This window comes from Balaenoptera acutorostrata, chromosome 13 (genome assembly GCF_949987535.1).
Source record: "Balaenoptera acutorostrata chromosome 13, mBalAcu1.1, whole genome shotgun sequence".
NCBI lineage: Eukaryota > Metazoa > Chordata > Mammalia > Artiodactyla > Balaenopteridae > Balaenoptera > Balaenoptera acutorostrata.
The window spans coordinates 90,214,585-90,233,866 of record NC_080076.1 but is presented as its reverse complement, the minus strand read 5'-3'; the positions used below and the strand labels follow the sequence as shown (position 1 = coordinate 90,233,866).

Sequence of the window (19,282 nt, the reverse complement as noted above, 5' to 3'; positions counted from 1 at the left end):
CCACTACCTTTGATTTCAAGGTTAACAGTTCATAGAAATCCAGAGGGTGAGTATTTGATCACTAACGGTCTGCATCAAATTCATTGTAACTTCTGTTTTCACTGTCTCAGCCCAGAGTGGAAGTGACAAAACATAATCATAGGTTTAGAATGTTCCAGAGGCCAGGGTGAGATAGAGGACGGGTGAGAAAGATGGTCTACCTCTGGAGTCTGAAAGTTGACAAAGATGAATGACTGTAGAAATGAGAACAGACACCTGATCATAAAACCCTGAGACGCCGCTGAATTCTCCATCTTAACTCTTAAGCCATTCTCCAGCAGTCAGCTCCCACAGTCCCCGCCGGAGCTTCCCTGAGCCCATATATTCTGAACGCGTTTACAGCTTCTGATCGCACACATTAAGAGTAAACTGAAGCCAACATTCCCAAGAGGGGATGTTGTCTGCGGAGTATTTTAAATCTCCTGGCTGTTCCGTTAATCACTCAACAGTAAGACCGGTGAAAACAAGCAACCATCAGGGTACAGACCTTGATGACAAATCACTCTCCTTTTGGAAATTATGAATCTTAGTTACACCGCAACAGTGACCTCTGATATACAGAGGATGGAATAACCTTACAACAGGCCATTTAAAATGGGCCTCCTGGTTCTGAATAACGGCTTACACTTCCTGACATGATAAAGCAATTGGATGGTGTGGGTTCATTTGTAATGCTGACAAGAGTTCTGCCATTCTTGCTGAGATTGATGTAAAACACTTGGAAAATTATTTCTAATCAAATGTTTGGAAATTTCTTCTTTTCAAGGGAAGCGAACGCTGACACGGAGTATGTGTTGGAGGTTTTGTCTGAAGTCTTCGGAGTAAAAACAGGCCTGGGGTGTCTTCCTGTCTGCTGAGGGCAGGGCACTGATTTTGCATTTTCACTTTCTTCTCTGAGATTTACAGCAGGACCTGCAACTTCAACTCCCCCAATCGTACCTCTGCATTGTCGTCTTTAGAGAGAAGTATTTCAGGTTAAAAGAGATGACTTCTTAGGCCTCAAACTGCATTTGCTGAGATAATTTTAGCTGTTCTAGTACCTTTACCAGAATTACAGGGCTGATCAGCCTGTAAGGCAGTTATAATCCCAAATAGCATACGCTTAGGGGCTTCATTTGTGGACAACTAAACTTTTTACACTTAAAGATATTGTACAATACAATAAAACTTTGCTTAAACACCGTAATTATGTTTGGATCATAACACGCACAGAAAACGCAATGGCGCTGCATGTAGAGAACATGGTACCCTCATAGCTCCACTGATGGACGTGCACCCTGATGTCACCTTTCCAAGGAGACACACCTACACCTCATGTAAGATGTGTGAAAGCGCTGGTTAAATGCATAATCTAATCCAGCAATTCTATTTTTAGGAATTGCTCCTAAGAAAACAATTGGGCAAACATATGAAGATTAAAATCCTAGCACTTTCATCACTGCATATCAAAAAGTGTTTAAAAAATCTAAATTCCCAGCCAAAAGGATTGTTTGGATACATTTATAGAATGTTAAATGCAATAAAGGAATTAAAAACATGATGTAATTAGAACCAACAAATTTATATTTCAAGATATAATGCCAATGTATTACAAAAATCAAGTGTATCTCTATATACTAGCAACAACTAAAATTCAAAACTGAAATTAAAAAGAAAACCTTTATAGCACATCAAAAATAATAAAATCCTTAAGAATATTTTTAAAAGACATGAAAGACCTGTAAAAATCATTATGAAGATAAATAAGACCCAAGCAAATGGAAAGACACATCATGTTCAGAGATCTTAAGACAAATTATTGTTAAGAAAGCAATTCTCTCTAAAATGATCTGTGGATTCAATGCAACAAGATTTTATAGAAACTGACAAGATGATTCTAAATTTTGTATATGGATATGCAAAAAACCTAGATGAGCTAAAACAATTCTGAAACAAAGTCATAGGCTAACCCTATCTGATTTCTAGACGTACCATAAATCTACACCAACAAGACAGCATGATACTGGCATAAGGGTAGATTTATACAGACGCAAAGGAACACACACAGTAAACTGATTCTCAGCAAAGGAACCAGAGCAATTCACTGAAAAACATTTTCAATGATACTGGAATTTACAGAAAAAAATGAATTTCGATCCCTACCTCCTAATACCACACACAAAATTTAATTTCAGATGGATTACAATCCTAATGGAAAAGCTTAAACTTCTGGAGGAAAAAACAAGGAAGATATCTTTTTGACCTTAGGGTAGGCAAAGATTTCTTAGGCAGGACTCAAAAGGACTAACTATGAAAGAAAAAACTGATCAGCTAGACTTGAACAAAATTTAAAACCTCTGTTCTTCAAGAGACATAGTTAAGAACATGAAAAGGTAAACCAGAGAATGGAAGAAAACATTCACAATATATGTATCTGACAAAAAGCTTGTACCCAGCGGGGAAAAAAAAAGAAGGCACAAAACCCTCCTGCAGACCAAGAATTCAGAGACAACACACTAAAACATTTGGGCAAAAGGCCTGGCTAGACACCTCACCAAGGAAGATATCGACACGTAAATGCCCAACACCACAGTCAAACACCATTTCAGGATCCCCTAGGATAACTACAATTGGATAGACTGTCCACAGCAATTGTTGGCAAGGACGTGTCATAACTCGGTCTCTCATCAACGTCTGTGGGACTGTAAAATGGTACAGGACTTTCGAAAACTCTTCGGCTCTTCTTTTATAAAGTTAAGCGTGTATCCACCCTACACTCAAGCTATTCACCAGAATCCTTGCACAAGAACGTGGAGAGCAGTTTTATTTATAGTACGTAAAAATGGAAAAGAATTCAAAAGTCCATCAACAGGAGAACAGAGAAGCAATGTGTGACACATCCATACAATGGAATAGGACTCGGTAATAAAAAAGGAGGAGCTACAGATACACACAATATGCATGAATCTCAAAAACATTACGCTGAGCAAAAAAAGATGCCAGACACAAAAAGTACTTACTGTATGATTCCACTTAGATGAAGTTCAAGGACAGGTAAAACGAATCGATGATGACAGAAATTGGAATAGGGGTCCCTTACAGAGGGATGGGAATTAAATGTGGAAAAGCACAAGAGGGGACTTTCTTGAGCAGTGGAAATGTGATCTGTCTGGATTAGGGTATTTATACATTTGTCAGGACTCATCTAATCTTACCCTAGAGGTCTGTTTTTCACGCCACGTAAATTTTACTTTAGTTTAGAAATTTTTAAAAATGAATAAGTTAGCTCATATTGTTACTAACATAATGAATAAATAAAGCAGGTTAGAGCAGTAAGTACAGTTTGACTCTACTTTTGTCTTTTAAAAATCATTATATATATGATTATTTATACATATGTATTATTTAAACATAAAATATAAAGTCACACCTAATTATATATAATCTATATATAATCTATATATAATATAATATAGGTATCATACATATTATGCATTTACAATAAATATACAAATATCACATATTTATATATTTACGTGATTTTAAAAGACAAAAATATATAATAGGTTAATACAGCTATAATTTAATATTATATATAAATGCATGAAAAGCATTAATATAGATATGTAAAATTGTTGAGAAAGATATATCAAAACACTAATAGCAGTTCCTTTTTGGTGCTGAGATTTCAAGTGGTTTAAAAGTTTGTTTCTTAATCTTATCTCCATCTTACAATGGTCACATTTTTTTTTTTTTTTTTTTTTTGGCCATGCCACGCGGCTTGCAAGATCTTAATTCCCCGACCAGGGATCGAAGCCGGCCCCATCAGTGATAGCGCCAAGTCCTAACCCCTGGGTCGCCAGGGAAGTCCCACAAGAGTCACTTCTTATGTGTGTAGCTAATAAAGTAACACCGAATGAACACAGGAGGTTGGCATCCTTAATAAGGACAAATGTCACATGATACTAGGTGTTTGGGAGGTTTGTCCGAAGAGCAGCGTCAGAGAGGCTGGCACTACTCTTCCTCCTGCATCTCAGCTGCATGCCCATCCTCACCGGGACGGGACCACTGATGACACCTCGGCAAACGGGGAGAAGCGAAGTTTGTTCTAATCGTGCCTTGCTCCCTCCTTTGTTCTACCCAAAGAGTCCATTTCTTCGACCCTGACAGCCTCTTCTTCAAAACCATGTGAACCTAGCAAGGAACTGATGCAAGTTGGCAAGATGCACTTGCGTCAAAATCCTACCAGAAGATTTCATCTCTTACCTGAACGCTGAAGGAAGGTGTTCCAGTTAAAGGTGGTGTTCGGCACTGTTGCAATTCCTGGGTCAAAGGAAAGAGAACAAAAGAAAGTTCATGTTGTTGAGACATAACCAGTTATTTTGTGTTGACATTCAAATAATCGTCATACTCGGTTCTTATAAAGAACTAAAGTTCTGAGGGCTTTGCTGAATTCCCATGAATCCCTCCAAGCCTGTGAGGTTTAAAATGCGCCCACAGGGGACTTCCCTGGCGGTCCAGTGGTTAGGGCTCTGCGCTTTCACTGCCGAGGGCCCGGGTTCGATCCCCGGTCGGGGAAGTAAGATACCGCGTGCCACGCAGTGAGGCCAAAAACAAAAATAAAAAATAAAATAAAATTCGCCCACAGTTCCCAAGGAGAAAAGATCCATCACTTTCAACCCCACCATCCATTCCTGGGCCAAACTGTCTCTAAGTCACAGAAAGCTTAAGTTCCTAAAAAATGCACATAGGTGACAGGTATCCAAAACATTCCCAACTAAACTCTAAAAGAAATTACATAGAAATTATGTCTGTATTTAAAATTCCTCATCTCAACCTTGTAAATCATACATAATTTCCTGCTATCTGTGTCACTTTTTCAGACAGCTTTCAGTTTAAAGTTCTCTGAAAAAATGAACATTTTAAGATTTCCAAAATCCAGAGGCAACGTTTAACAGATTATCTCGAGAGCAGAAAAGATGTGAAATTTTATGGAATGTAAATTAAGTCGTCGAACTGCCTCTCCAAGGCACTTGTAAGCTGGCCGTTCACACTGACTAATACAAACGACAGTTAGTAAAGTTTGTAGTAAAGTCCACTCCACGCCTGCCCCAGCAGAGACTGTGAGTGGATGTGTTCCAGCCGGTCCTGGAAACCCTTAAGCCCTGTTAAGCAGGTTGAGTCCTCTAGTTTATCCGGCTGGAAACTGAGGTTCATCGAGGTTAATCGGGATACAAAATGTTAGGTGTCAGAGGCTGCGTCCAAACCCACGCGCTGCATCAAAGCCCATGTTTTTCCTGCAGCACCAACATCTTCCGTGGCTATAAACCAGGGGCCGTGGCAGAGGAATGGAAGGTCCAACCCCAGGCCTGCCCTGACACTCACACATCCCTTTTATGCATACTGACTCAGTGCATCGTTTTTTAAATGGGGGCTCCAAGAAAGAGTTCATTTGATGAGTGATTCTGCTGCTAAAAGTATTCCTGAAACCACTAGGGCCTTGATAATGTGATGTTTATAAGGTGGACTTGTACGCGTGACCCTGGGCTCAGCTCGGGTTCAAACCTAAGCTCAGAATCAGCTACATGTTCTTTGGAGCTACTGTTTCCCTGATCTCTATTTTGCGGGTCAGTGGTTTACTAGATGTGTTTAGGAGATACTGAGGGTCTCAGGAAAGGATGTCAGAGACCACCACAGGGGCAGGACTTGGGGAGGGCAGGGAGGGCTGGAGATGGAGGCAGAGGGCTCTGGGGCCCCAACTCAACTCAAACGGACAAGCTCTTCTTTTTCCTTTTGTAAACATGCCACTGATAAGAGTATTTGCACTTCTTTTAAGTGATCTGTGATCTGCATTTTATTTTATTTTTTTAACTTTTTATTTTATATTGGAGTATAGCCGACTATCAATGCTGTGATAGGGACTTCCCTGGTGGCGCAGTGGTTGAGAATCCGCCTGCCAATGCAGGGGACACGGGTTCGAGCCCTGGTCTGGGAAGATCCCACATGCCGCGGAGCAACTAAGCCCGTGCACCACAACTACTGAAGGTCGCTAGCCACAACTACTGAGTCCACGTGCCTAGAGCCCATGCTCCACAACAAGAGAAGCCACCACAATGAGAAGCCCACACACCACAACAAAGAGGAGCCCCCGTTTACTGCAACTAGAGAAAGCCTGCACACAGCAACAAAGACCTAACACAGCCAAAAATAAATAAATAAATAAATTTATTAAAAAAAAAATGTAGTGATAGTTTCAGGTGTACAGCAAACTGATTCAGTTTTACATATACATGTATCTATTCTTTTTCAAATTCTTTTCCCATTTAGGTTGTTAAATAATATTGAGCAGAGCTCCCTGTGCTATACAGTAGGTCCTTGTTGTTTATCTATTTTAAATATAGCAGTGTGTACATGTCAATCCCAAACTCCCTAACTATCCCTTGCTCCCACCCTTCCCCTCTGGTAACCATAAGTTCGTTCTCTAAGTCTGTGAGTCTGTTTCTGCTTTGTAAATAAGTTCATTTGTATCATTTCTTTTTAGATTCCACATATCATACGGTATTTCTCTTTCTCTGTCTGACTTCACTCAGTATGACAATCTCTAGGTCCATCCATGTTGCTGCAAACGGCATTACTTCATTCTTTTTATGGCTGAGTAATATTCCACTGTATATATGTGCCACATCTTCTTTATCCATTCTTCTACATTTTAAATTATTCTTTTATAATGTACTCCTATTTTTATCTTAATGTTAAAAATAATAAAAGTGTACCCATTCTACTATTTTCAAGTAAATCCCAGACATCATGTTATTTCATTTCAGTAGGTATCTCTAAAAGATAAAAGACTCATTTTTTTTCAAATATATATATATTTAAAATTTCTTACCTTGACTCTGGACATAGATCTTATCCTTAGCATGTGGCTTTTGAAAAGAGGGGAGAAAGAAAAAAAAGTAAGTTTGCGAGTCCATTCCCATTGCTGTTTAGAAATAAAATGAAGGCCATAAAAATATCCTCTTGGGGCTTCCCTGGTGGCGCAGTGGTTGAGAATCTGCCTGCCGATGCAGGGGAAACGGGTTCGAGCCCTGGTCTGGGAAGAACCCACATGCCGCGGAGCAACTAGGCCCGTGAGCCACAACTACTGAGCCTGCGCGTCTGGAGCCTGTGCTCCGCAACAAGAGAGGCCGCGATAGTGAGAGGCACGCGCACCGTCATGAAGAGTGGCCCCCGCTTGCCACAACTAGAGAAAGCCCTTGCACAGAAACGAAGACCCAACACAGCAAAAATAAATAAATAAATAAAATTAAGAAGTGTTGTAAGAAAGGCTTAATTAAAAAAAAATATATATATATAAAATATCCTCTTGGAAAACATCACAAAGAATCATCTACACAGCCACTCACAGACTAGTTACTTTATCAGAGCAAAGAGTTACCTCTGCTTTTAATGGGGGTTAGCCCATTAAAAACACAGCTTATCTAAGGTAAGAAGTACAAAGATGTCCCTTAAATCAGGCATAATGCAATATTACAAACTTATAGTTACTATGTTAGTAGAAAAGTTATGAAGCTCAGACAGAGAACATGCCAAGGATACAGCCCATCAGGTGCATATCAGGAGCTGAGGTTGAAGGCAGAAGTTTTGGGAAATGTTGTTTGTGGATACAAATCCTTGAATAGAGAGAGTACACTCCCCACCTTTGGAGAAGAAAGGGGGAGGGGGAAGGGGAGGAGGGAGTGAGGAGAAGAAGATGAAGACGGAGATGGAGAAGAAGATGGGGATGGAGGAGGAGATGGGGAGGGAGGAGGAGATGGGGATGGAGGAGGAGATGGAGATGGAAGAGGAGATGAAGATAAAGATGGAGGAAGAGATGGGGATGGAGGAGGAGATGGAGGAGGAGATGAAGATAGAGATGGAGGAGGAGATGGGGATGGAGCAGGAGATGGAGATGGAGAAGGAGATGAAGATAGAGATGGAGATGCGGATGGAGGAGGAGATGGGGATGGAGGAGGAGATGGAGGAGGAGATGGGGATGGAGGAGGAGGGGTACCCAGTATGTTGGGAAACAAGAGAACAGGCACCAGGGGGCAGATTCTTCCAGGATGTGAATGGACTGGTCTCAAGGACCCTGTAAGGACCTCCCCAAAAGCCTCTTTGACATCAAGGGACACCGTGACACTTGCATGACTGATCTAGATATGTGTCCCCAGATATAAACTTACTATCCCTGGTGGTGTTTTCTGGCGGAACTTCACAAAACTACTAGAGAGAAAAAGAATCCATTTCTCAAGCTCGTTTTGAAACAGTGACATAAATATTTTAAAAATCAGGTTTAGACCCAAAGGTGGATGTTACAGGAGCAGAGTGAGAAATCCGCTTTAAAGGGCAGCAGGGTCAAGTAGGTGCAGAGGGCTGTTTCTCGTAAGTGATCAAAGATATGGTCATTTTGGTGATAAAGTCTAAAAAGGTGCATCTTTCTACCATGTGGCCTAAATATCAGTTCCATGCATGAAACGACTAAACTAGGTAAAGAGTGGCCACCACAGAAGTTGCATCTTCGTGCTCTCTCTACCTAAATGTGTGTGAAGGGCCCCCGGTGGTCCTCAAGGTGACCAGGATCCTGCGTATTGCATGTGGTCTGCTGACCCACTTTGACCTTCATCCTCAAATCAGCTTTATGTTTTGGGAAACAAACTAAAGGTGAGGCAGTCCCGACAAGGGAGAGACGATCAATGGGGAGAAGAGGGAGTTACCCTGCCCTCTGCCTGGTGGATGGGAAGGTTCTGGGAGAGGCAGCATCTGGCCATCTTAGGACGGCTGAACGGAAGTTGGTACAGAGGGACTTCCCTGGTGGTCCAGTGGTTAAGACTCCAGGCTTCCAATGCAGGGGGTGCGGGTTCAATCCCTGGTCGGGGAACTAAGATCCCACACGCCGTGCACGGCACGGCCAAAAAAAAAAAAAAAAAAAGGAAGTTGGTACAGATACAAGTCTTGATTTGGTTTTGCTTTTGACCTTAGCATTACATTTTATATTTATCCATCAGAGGTACCTGAGACCTCTAAAAGTCTTCGAGTATCCTCCTCAATACCCCACATAGCAGGATGCAGCCCCTTTTAAAATGCCCGTAAAATAGCGAGCCTGCAAAAAAAGAGCTTCAAAAATCTCTTCTCTACTGGTTAAAAAAGATATTAACCTTAATGGAAAAAAAAATGGCTGATAGCAGCCATTTGAAATCAGAGTTTAGCTTAGAGCCCTAAAATATTCCTTTTTGTTAAATTATAATTTCACTAGAAAGCTGAAGAAAATTGTACTGGAATGGAGTGCAGGCTAAGAGTACCTCTTCTTTAACCAGACCTAAGTCTACAACATTGGCTCAAAAAACGTCCATAAGAAGGATATTGAAGCACTGTCAAAAATATACCCGGATAGCATTTTAACTTTAAAGGTAATACAAGTGTTTGACAAAAACAGATTCAATATAATTCTATATAAATTCAATTCATGACTGTCAGGCAAAATGGAGTTTACAGCCTTACTACTATTTTCATTAGAACTGTGCCGTGCAATTAGAAATATGTAAACCCCACATGCTCCTCTCAAGAAAGTTCCTTTGGGCACAAACAAAAATTAATTAATTAAAAGGGTATCTCAACTCTATAAACAGAATAAGTTGACTCTATATGGAAATGTCTGGGGTTATCTGCTGATTTTACCTATCTCTGAGGATTATTTCCCCAAAATCTACTGAACTCCCCCCCAAAATAAGTAAGTATCAAGTCCAATATAGACTTTTAAAACATGTCATGAGTGGTATTTGAAGATCTTATCCAAGCAAATCTAGAAAACAGAGGCACAGTATAAAGGAAATCTGCATTTGAGTTATTTTTAATCATGGTAAGAAAAGCGATCTGGCAAAAGCCAATTGGCTTATATTGATTTTGAAAATCATTTTCTATATTAAAATGCTCTAAATACAAATTGGCTTTCTTTGCTCAGTATTTATTGTTGTTTCACTTGCCTTGAAACAACATGAGTCGAAGTCCTTATATATATCATTTCCCTTGGAAGATCAGCTCATTGATGCATAAAATGAAAAAGAAGACTCGTGTGTGTGTGTGTGTGTGTTTATGTGTTTATGTGTGTGTGTGTGTGTGTGTTTATGTGTGTGTGTGTGTGTGTGTGTATGTAGGAAGGGTGGAGAGGGAAGATTTTCCATTTTTTTCTCCATTTTTAATGTCTATGAGAAACCATTACTTAATTTGACCCACTACTAAATATAAAAAGTCAGTGCTCTACAAATACCTATAAATACATGTGACATTGTAACAGACCCAAATGCTCATTTATGCCTTTTTATAATGGAATACCAGACAGACAGCAACAACAAAAAGATTTCCCATTCTTTTATTAATATAACCTTCTGAAATTAAACTTTCTACCAAATGGAAACCACAATAGATACTACTTTTAAAATCTATGCACTATTTCATCCTCTCCAGGTGGCAAAAATATTAACTTACAACTTCTGATGATGGCTTTGTTAAAAGTCATTTAAAAATAGCTACAAATTACTTAGAAGAAATCATGGCCTGTAAGTGTCTAGCTTTCAAAATACATCACAAAACACAGAAATTGGGCATTTTTCAGGGGACATGGGTCTCTTCTTTTCTCCCTCTTCTCTTTTTCCTTAGAAATTGTTTTTAAGTAAGGAAAGAAAATAATGTTCAGGGAATTCCCTGGCGGTCCAGTGGTTAAGACTCAGTGCTTTCACTGCCAGGGCCCAGGTTCAATCCCTGGTCGGGGAAACCAAGATGCCACAAGCCACATGGCGTGGCAAACTAATAATAATAATAGTAATGTTCAAAATAAAAAGGAGGGGGGACAACCTTGTCACTAAATTCCTGCAACTGAACCAGACAAGGAAAGATTTTTCAAGAAAAGGAAAAAATCGGGCTTCCCTGGTGGCGCAGTGGTTGAGAGTCTGCCTGCCAATGCAGGGGACACGGGTTCGAGCCCTGGTCTGGGAAGATCCCATATGCCGCGGAGCGGCTGGGCCCATGAGCCACAATTACTGAGCCTGCGCGTCTGGAGCCTGTGCTCCGCAACAAGAGAGGCCATGATGGTGAGAGGCCCGCGCACCGCAAAGAAGAGTGGTCCCCGCTTGCCACAACTAGAGAAAGCCCTCGCACAGAAACGAAGACCCAACACAGCCATAAATCCATTAATTAATTAATTTTAAAAATTCTGTTTAAAAGAACAGGAAAAAATCCACAAATGAGATGGGGAGGAAGTCTGAGAACTGAATTGGGATCCAGTTTTATGGGATCTGACTTGAAACAGGCTATAAATAAAGATGAAACTAAAACAACCCTGGGCAAAATCAAAGGATGCATGTGTAACACGTAATCTAGCCCAGCAACTCAAGAAATAGGAATGCCAGCAAGAAAATTCCCAGGAAGATTAAAAAATAAAATACAGTTAAATTGGGCTTCCCTGGTGGCGCAGTGGTTGAGAGTCTGCCTGCCAATGTGGGGAACGCGGGTTCGAGCCCTGGTCTGGGAAGATCCCACATGCCGCAGAGCAACTAGGCCCGTGCGCCACAACTACTGAGCCTGCGCGTCTGGAGCCTGTGCTCTGCAACAAGAGAGGCCGCGACAGTGAGAGGCCCGCGCACCGCGATGAAGAGTGGCCCCCGCTTGCCGCAACTGGAGAAAGCCCTAGCACAGGAACTAAGACCCAACACAGCCAAAAATAAATAAAATTTTTTAAAAAATACAGTTAAATCTATGGAGTAAATAACATGGAATCATTGCTGATTTTATTCAAAAGCTTCCCCTACTGTCCTCTGCCTTTGCAATCTGATGAATTAAAGCAATGCTTCTGATCATTCCAAAAGTTTGTGCCCCAGGTCATGGGAAAGTTTAACTCAGAATCTATGCTCTGAAATTGATGAGTTCTCCATCCTTTGAGTTCCTTTAAAACTTTTCAATTCCCAGGGATCTCACATGGTGAAAAAAAATGCAAAAAACACTCGCAGTTCTATCAAGAAATCTCTGAGGGAAGCCAATCTTAATAGAAGTTATTAAAAATGATTAGCTTCCTAGGATATGACCAATCCCTGGAGTTTCCCTTACAGGATATTTGTGGGGAGGGCCAGCATACAAACTAGGGTTTCCAAAGATGAAACAGAGGGGTGAATGTTTTTAAGTTCACATTACAACAGAAACTATAATAAAAGATGTGGTCTGTGTAGCTCCTGCGCTGTCAACGTGATTTTTGGAGATGATCAAATACAAAGCGACGGGCCACGCAGGAAGAAGAAGAAGTAACAAGTAATTCAAAGGACAACATAATTCAGCAATTAGGCGAGAGGCAGCTCATTCAGATTAGAAAACAACTATCACCTACATCAGCCTTTTGAGCTCCCCTGTGCCCTGAACGGGCATGTGACAGCCAATGAGATCTGTCTTGCTTTCTGTATTTCAATTTCCAAAAGAATTGTGATGAGTATATGTACACAATGAAAGTAAAATATCTCTTTAGGTATTGCCTAACTGCTTCCAGAAAGTTATTTTTCTTTAAAGAGTGCCAAGGCAGGGTAGATAAATTAGGCCCCAGAAGGCAGGGACTCAAAGTTTCCAAATTAAACAAAATCACTAAAAAGTAACAATACCAGGAAGCTTAGCTCAGCACTAACCTCAACAAAGTGTATCCATGTGCCATGCTGGTTATCACTGCGCTTCTTCTGAATTCAGTAACTGTGTCAAACAGTATTTACTCATGCTCAAGATTTTTTTAAATAGTTCATAAATAAATATTTGAATTTAGAGAAAGTCCTCTTAGCTGAGTACTTATTAGGAAAAGCATGTGAACAGTGCAGTTAAACTTTACACAGACCTGTGGGGTTTTGAACCCAGTGGAGACAAATTAAACCGCAATCATTGTTTCTGCAGAGAGAAAAGCCTTCGATTAAGGTATGTGTATACCTAATTTGCTTTTAATTATACTGGTGAAATAGTTACATTTTCTGGTAAAAGTCTGGTGAATTTAGAGAAAGTATTCTAAACATGGGCTAGAATTAGAAGTGCCCAAATTTGCATTCTGAGTGTCTATTACACACTGTAGCAAGAAATCGAAACTCTACTTAGACTAGTTTTAGATTTGCACAATGCATATATCACAGTTAGACATGTGCAGTGAATCAAATTCCTAGAAACACCAAATCAAGGTTATAATATCACAAAGCAACAGAGCAGCACCATCCCAAAACACGCCCGATGTTGAACTTGGATGATTAAGTACTAACTACACAGCAGGCAGACGCCAGTGAAAAGCCCCCTGGGACAGTGCCCCTTACAGAGTAGGCACGCTGTCAAATTAAGGCTGATATAAACAACACTAAACAAAAAATAACAACGGGCCCAAACAACGGCACTTCAAATTAAAAGAGATAAAGTAAAGCTCTCTTTATCGAAATGCAAGCAAACTAATTTGTGTAAAGTCAGCCAGAGACAGAAGATGATCATCAACACAGCCTCCCAAATAATGTTTCTTTTTTTTTCCCCCTCATTGCCTTTTTTTAAAAAAATTGAAGTATAGTTGATTTGCAGCGTTGTGTTACTTTCAGGTGTACAGCAAAGTGATTCAGTTATACATACAGACGTATCTATTTTTTTCCCCAGATTCTTTTCCCTTTTAGGTTATTACAAAACATTGAGATAAGTTCCCTGTGCTATACAGTAGGTCCCAAAATAATGTTTCCAAAGGAGCATCCTAGCTTTCTCAGAGGGCTGAAATTAACCCACAGCTTGCAAAATATGTTGAACTCCTTTGCTCCTTCGTGTTAATATGTCTCCTTCGTGTTAATATGTCTCCCACGACCAGATCGGAGCATACGTTTTGGAAATCTTGAAACAGGATGCTCCCCACGTGCATATCTGTGGTATGTTGCACTGTCCGATACTGCAGCCCTGGGCCCGTGAGGCTACTGAGTCCTTGAAGCGGAGCTGGTCTGGATGGAAATGTGCCTCCGAAAAGTAAAATGCACACTCAATTTCAAAGACGGAGTACCAAAAAAATGTGAAATAGCACCTTAGGCATTTTTATATTGCTCATGTGTTGAAATAATAAGATTTTGGATACAGTAGCTGAGCAGTTAGGAACTTGGCCTTGGCCAAGAGGTGGTCTGGCTTTTGCCCTGGGCTTCTAGGAAATAATCTATGTGATTCCTAAGGGGCATGGTGAGAACAGCCACAGCTAACAGTCTTAGGTAGGGGCTGGCCATGCCGGAAAGACCACCCATGTGATGGAAATTGGGCACTTTGGGCCAAGTGGTATCAATCTGCCTGAAGACTGGATTCAACCATGTGCGCAATCAATCAATCAAGTCTATGCAATGAAGCCCCAGGATAAACTTTGGACACCAAACTCAGTGAGCTTCCCGGGTTGGCAAAACTCCGTGCATATGTCTCAGATCAATAACTGGAGGTTGAGATGATCACAGATCAATAGCCAGAGGGTAAAATGTCTTGACTGCACCAGGGAGAGGGCGATGGAGGACCAGCCCCTTGCGTCTCTTCCTTTGGCTGATTTTAGTCTGTATCCTTTCCCAGTAATAAACCATAACAGCGAGTGTAACTCTTGGTGAGTTCTGAGTCCTTCAAGCCATTTCTCAAACTTGAGGGTGGTTATGGGGACCCCCTGAACTTGCCGTTGGTGTCAAAAGTGAGGGCAGTCTTGGGGAGAGTACCCTTACCCTTATCCTTTGCAGGCTGGCTAACTCCAGGAGGTGGATTAAGTAAAACAGATTATTAAAACTGATTTTCCTTGTTTCCACTTACTTTTAAAAATGTGACTCGCAGAAAACTGTAAATTACATCCATGGCTCACCTTTGTAGGTTGCATTTTTGTATTTCTATTAACAGTATTGGTATCAAGAGTGAGCATGTGTTTTTATAAAAATGAAGTTTGAGAAAATAACAAGTTTTAGGCCAGATTTTATGCTCAAAACTATATTTATCTATACAGACTCTACATGAAATCACAAAAGCAGTAAGAAGCAAAGACCATAAATCTTTCTAACCTGGGATAATTGGAATTTGATTCTGGTTTGATAATAATTATGTAGGGTTAACTAAGTTGGTACCTGAGCCAAGCCTGCTCACCAAAATAAAGAAGAAAGAATTAAAAACAAAAGCTGGCAGTTCAATAATGCAGCACGAAACTTAACTACTCAAAAACTGCATCACTGTTCCAAACACGTAACTACAAGTAGTCTCTCCACAAAAATCCATCTCAAAGCATTACATAGATATGGCTGAACAATGAACCTTTATATTATTTCTACACAGTTTCCATTTGCAAAAACTAATCAAATAAAGGTATTGAGCTGAACTTTATTGAAAAATCATCCACCAAAAAAAAAGTACTAAAGCTGTATTAAAAAACAGGTTCACATTCGAATTTAATAACTAACCTCCACAACTTTAAACAATAAAAACAAATTCATCCTTTCTTTTATGAGCTTTTTTGATGCTGCCTGTGACATCATCATCCAAGACAAAACAATTTTTGCTGACTTCTCCATTCCTTTCTTCAAATGCCTTGTTATTATATTTGGAAAAGCATCTGTCTGAAAACAAAGACTGCTAACCTAGGATTAGGGTAGATTTGGTGTGGCTGACCTCCTGGGTGACAGGCAAACGGTCAACTTAATCTTGACATGCAAGATGATCCTTTCAGGAGTTCCCCGGCAGCCAGTGGTTAGGACATGGCGCTCTCACTGCTGAGGGCCCGGGTTCAATCCCTGGTCGGGGAACTGAAATCCCACGTGCCGCGCGGCGCAGCCAAGAAAAAGATCTTTCAACAGGACACTGCTAGATATTCTCACCACTGCTAGCAAGCCTGCCCAAAATGTAACTGGTCTATGCATTTAACGCAGTTTTCTCATCATTACAACGAAAAGTTAATCCCAGACTTCCCTGGTGGCGCGGTGGTTTAGAATCCGCCTGCCAATGCAGGGGACACGGGTTTGATCCCTGGCCTGGGAAGATCCCACATGCCGCGGAGCAACTAAGCCCGTGCGCCACAACTACTGAGCCTGCGTGCCACAACTACTGAAGCCCCTGCGCCTAGAGCCCGTGCTCTGCAACAAGAGAAGCCACTGCAATGAGAAGCCCGCGCACCGCAACGAAGAGTAGCCCCTGCTCACGGCAACTAGAGAAAGCCCGCGCGCAGCAGCAAAGACCCAACGCAGCCAAAAATCAATCAATAAATCAATAAATAAATAGGTGTTACAATCTCGAGGGATAAGCACTAAGTGCAGTGGATTATTAAAATGGACCTAATAAACCGCCCCCTCCCTGCATCCCTGCTTTTTAAGGCCACCCTGAAGATCGTCCCATAATGAGGTAGAGGCTATAGCTCCATGCTTGACTTGCTCTGGCCCACAGGACAGTAGCAAACAACACACAGGCAGAAGCTTGCAGCCTGTTCATGCACTGATGCCTGCTCTCTCCTGCCGCTGAGCCTAATAAAGGGTGACAGACCACATGGAGAGAGACAGCAACTGTCCCAGCCATGCCAGCCGAGGCCCCAGCACGTGAGCAAAGACACGCTGGACCACCCAGACCCGCTGAGCTGACCCCGGCCAGAAACGCCCAGACAACACAAAGAATAAATGATAAATGGCTGTCTTAAGGCACTGTGTTTGATGTGATTTGTTATGTAGCAAAAATAACTGATACAGCAGTGAACACATCTGTACCAGTTTTGGAGGGCCATAGGTTTTATGGACAAAGGTGACATTTAAAACTGAGAAGTTAGGGAAAGGGGGGGAAATCATGGAGGATAAACTTGCTTCAGCAGGGAAAAGCTTTCTTTTATGTCTGGCTTAACAGAGGGCCGTTGGAGTCTCATATTTGCTGCTCTATTCAATCTGTGTCCATATGTTGCTCTGGCTGAAGTGTATAAGGAAAATCCTGCTTCTTGCTGATAGGTAGTTGGAAAGGGGAGGAGTATTTTAATATGGGCCTTTAAGGGGCCTTTTCAGATCATTATAGGTATTATTCTTGGACATGACACCAAAACTCAACAAACGGTAGCTTCTTAAAGGTTAGTTGCAATATGGAACCTGAAATTATATCATACCCTGATATATTCGAATCCAGAGGTCTATCTTGCACTTTGATGGATCTGTTACCTATGCATGATTCTGTGATGCCGCGTATTAGTCATTTGAAAACTATTGGTTCACTGAGTGATGCAGATCTCGCAAATGTTGAACCATTTCATTATACAGCATCCAAAAAAAAAAAAAATTCACATTTGTTAACACAACCACTGATCTCATCAGGGAAGGATGTAAGGGGAAGCTGTCCACCTCCTGGTGGCTTACCAGCTTCTAATTTTTGCTTGAAAATTTAAATGATATCGTTGGCAATAGATACTGTCTGTTGTTTTTCTTGAAGTGACTCACTCGATCGAGTCATTTTTAAGAAAACGACTGCCAAATGCCCAAGTCTGAGTAACCATAGTTTGGCTACCACTCCTTCAGATAAAAAATTGTGTTAAGACATGGCTGGTTCAGTCTGCAACCCCAACGTTGCACCAGGGCCTTTGCTCAAGGTAACCCCCATCCGTCATTCAGAGGCAGCAGAAAGAGCTGATACATACTTCCTGTTTCGTCACACAGAACATTAAAAACAACACATGTATTCAGAGGTTAAAATTTGATAAAAATTTATCACTTTTATGCTTCATCGAGGACATTCTTAAGTGAAAAACTGGCTCTTTTTTTTTTTTAACTATAAGTGGGTGGTGGTGAATAATCCATCGGTGCAGATGGGTACCCCTGCTTTCAGGATGATGAAGGCGTCAGCCGTTTTCCTCGGCACTGCTCTTCACATGGTGAAAAAGGCTTTTGCCTTTAATCGTGCCTTTAATAATGTCTGAGCATTATGACAAAAATAGGTTTGACTTTGTGCAGATCCTGAAAGAGTCCCAGGGACCCCCCCTTTGAGAACCACTGGTACATCACTGCCGTAAGGCAGATGGACAGTCAAACTGATACAAACACGAAACTCGGAGCCAGGAAGCTTGCCGTTTTTCATTCATTACATTGCACTGAAAAATGCACCCTCGATTCTCTGCCTGGGGAGTTTGAGGTAAAAAATAAGAATATGCACACTCTGGTTGCAGGGAATCTTCACGTTCACGTGCACACAGCACTCTGGGCTTTGGCAAAGGTCGACCAGCCCCACAAAAGACTGCATTTGCCCTTGTCCCATTGCAGCCGTTTCCAAGCGTTAGATTTTACAAAGTGAAAGCCTATAGATAAAGAATGTGCATAGCCTGTAAAATGCCACCAACAGGAATAATGCCTCCAGATGACAAGGGCCTAAGTGCTGTGCACAACGGTTTGCTGGTAACGCACAAGGACCAGCAACGCTGGTGGCCCAAGGGCACTGCAGGGGTCACCATCTGAGAAAACAGCATCGTGCCTACGATCCACCAGAGGAAAGCAACCTTGCAGCTGGCTTCTTCTTTAGTTTTGCACACACCTGCCCCGCCAGTCCTCTACAGAACTCCCCACGGAGGATTCAGATTCCCGCCAGCTCATTTCACCCCACCCCGCCAAGTCATAGTGAATTTTAAAAGTCAGTAAGTGCATTAACTTGTAGAGGTACAAAGCCCTCTAGTCATTAAAGCCCTTCAAATAAAGAGTCCAGCCTAGGAAACTCCAGCTGCCACCTAAGGGATTGCTACTCCCAAAGTGTACAAGGATGCTGCAACATTTACAGTGTAGTCCATAAATCATCCCATCTGAGCACATAAAATGAAAACAGACAAAGCATGAAAAGATCTGGCGGGGACTTCCCTGGTGGCGCAGTGGTTAAGACCCTGCGTTCCCAATGCAGGTGGCCCGGGTTCGATCCCTGGTCAGGGAACTAGATCCCACATGCATGCTGCAACTAAGAGTTCGCATGCCACAACTAAGGAGCCTGCCTGCCGCAACTGAGACCCAGTGCAACCAAATAAACAAATAATTATTTTTAAAAAGAGAGAGAGATTTGCAAAAACAAACAAAAAAACAAAAAAGAAAAGAGCTGGCTATTGGGCTATTTTTGCAATTCAAGAAGAACAACAAAAAAAATCAGTGACGGTCTAAGAGTATCTACCCAAATAAAAAACATCAGCATATGGGAAACACAACACAGTGCTGTCGCCACCATGGGTGGTGCCGATGGGAACCATGTCAGC

The 19,282-nt window shown here is 41.5% G+C and overlaps 1 protein-coding gene across 5 annotated transcripts in view; it reads right to left on the bottom strand.

Annotated features, from left to right (window-relative positions):
• GLT1D1 (glycosyltransferase 1 domain containing 1) overlaps positions 1-19,282 on the bottom strand; it is a 114,873-nt gene that overhangs the window by 56,755 nt on the left and 38,836 nt on the right. For all 5 annotated transcript variants that reach the window (XM_057526549.1, XM_057526547.1, XM_057526548.1 and 2 more), the window contains 2 exons: positions 6,908-6,944; positions 4,285-4,341 (listed from right to left, as the gene is read on the bottom strand). In XM_057526549.1, the coding sequence (XP_057382532.1) occupies positions 4,285-4,341; positions 6,908-6,944 (94 nt within the window). The remainder of the gene's footprint in view (positions 1-4,284; positions 4,342-6,907; positions 6,945-19,282) is intronic.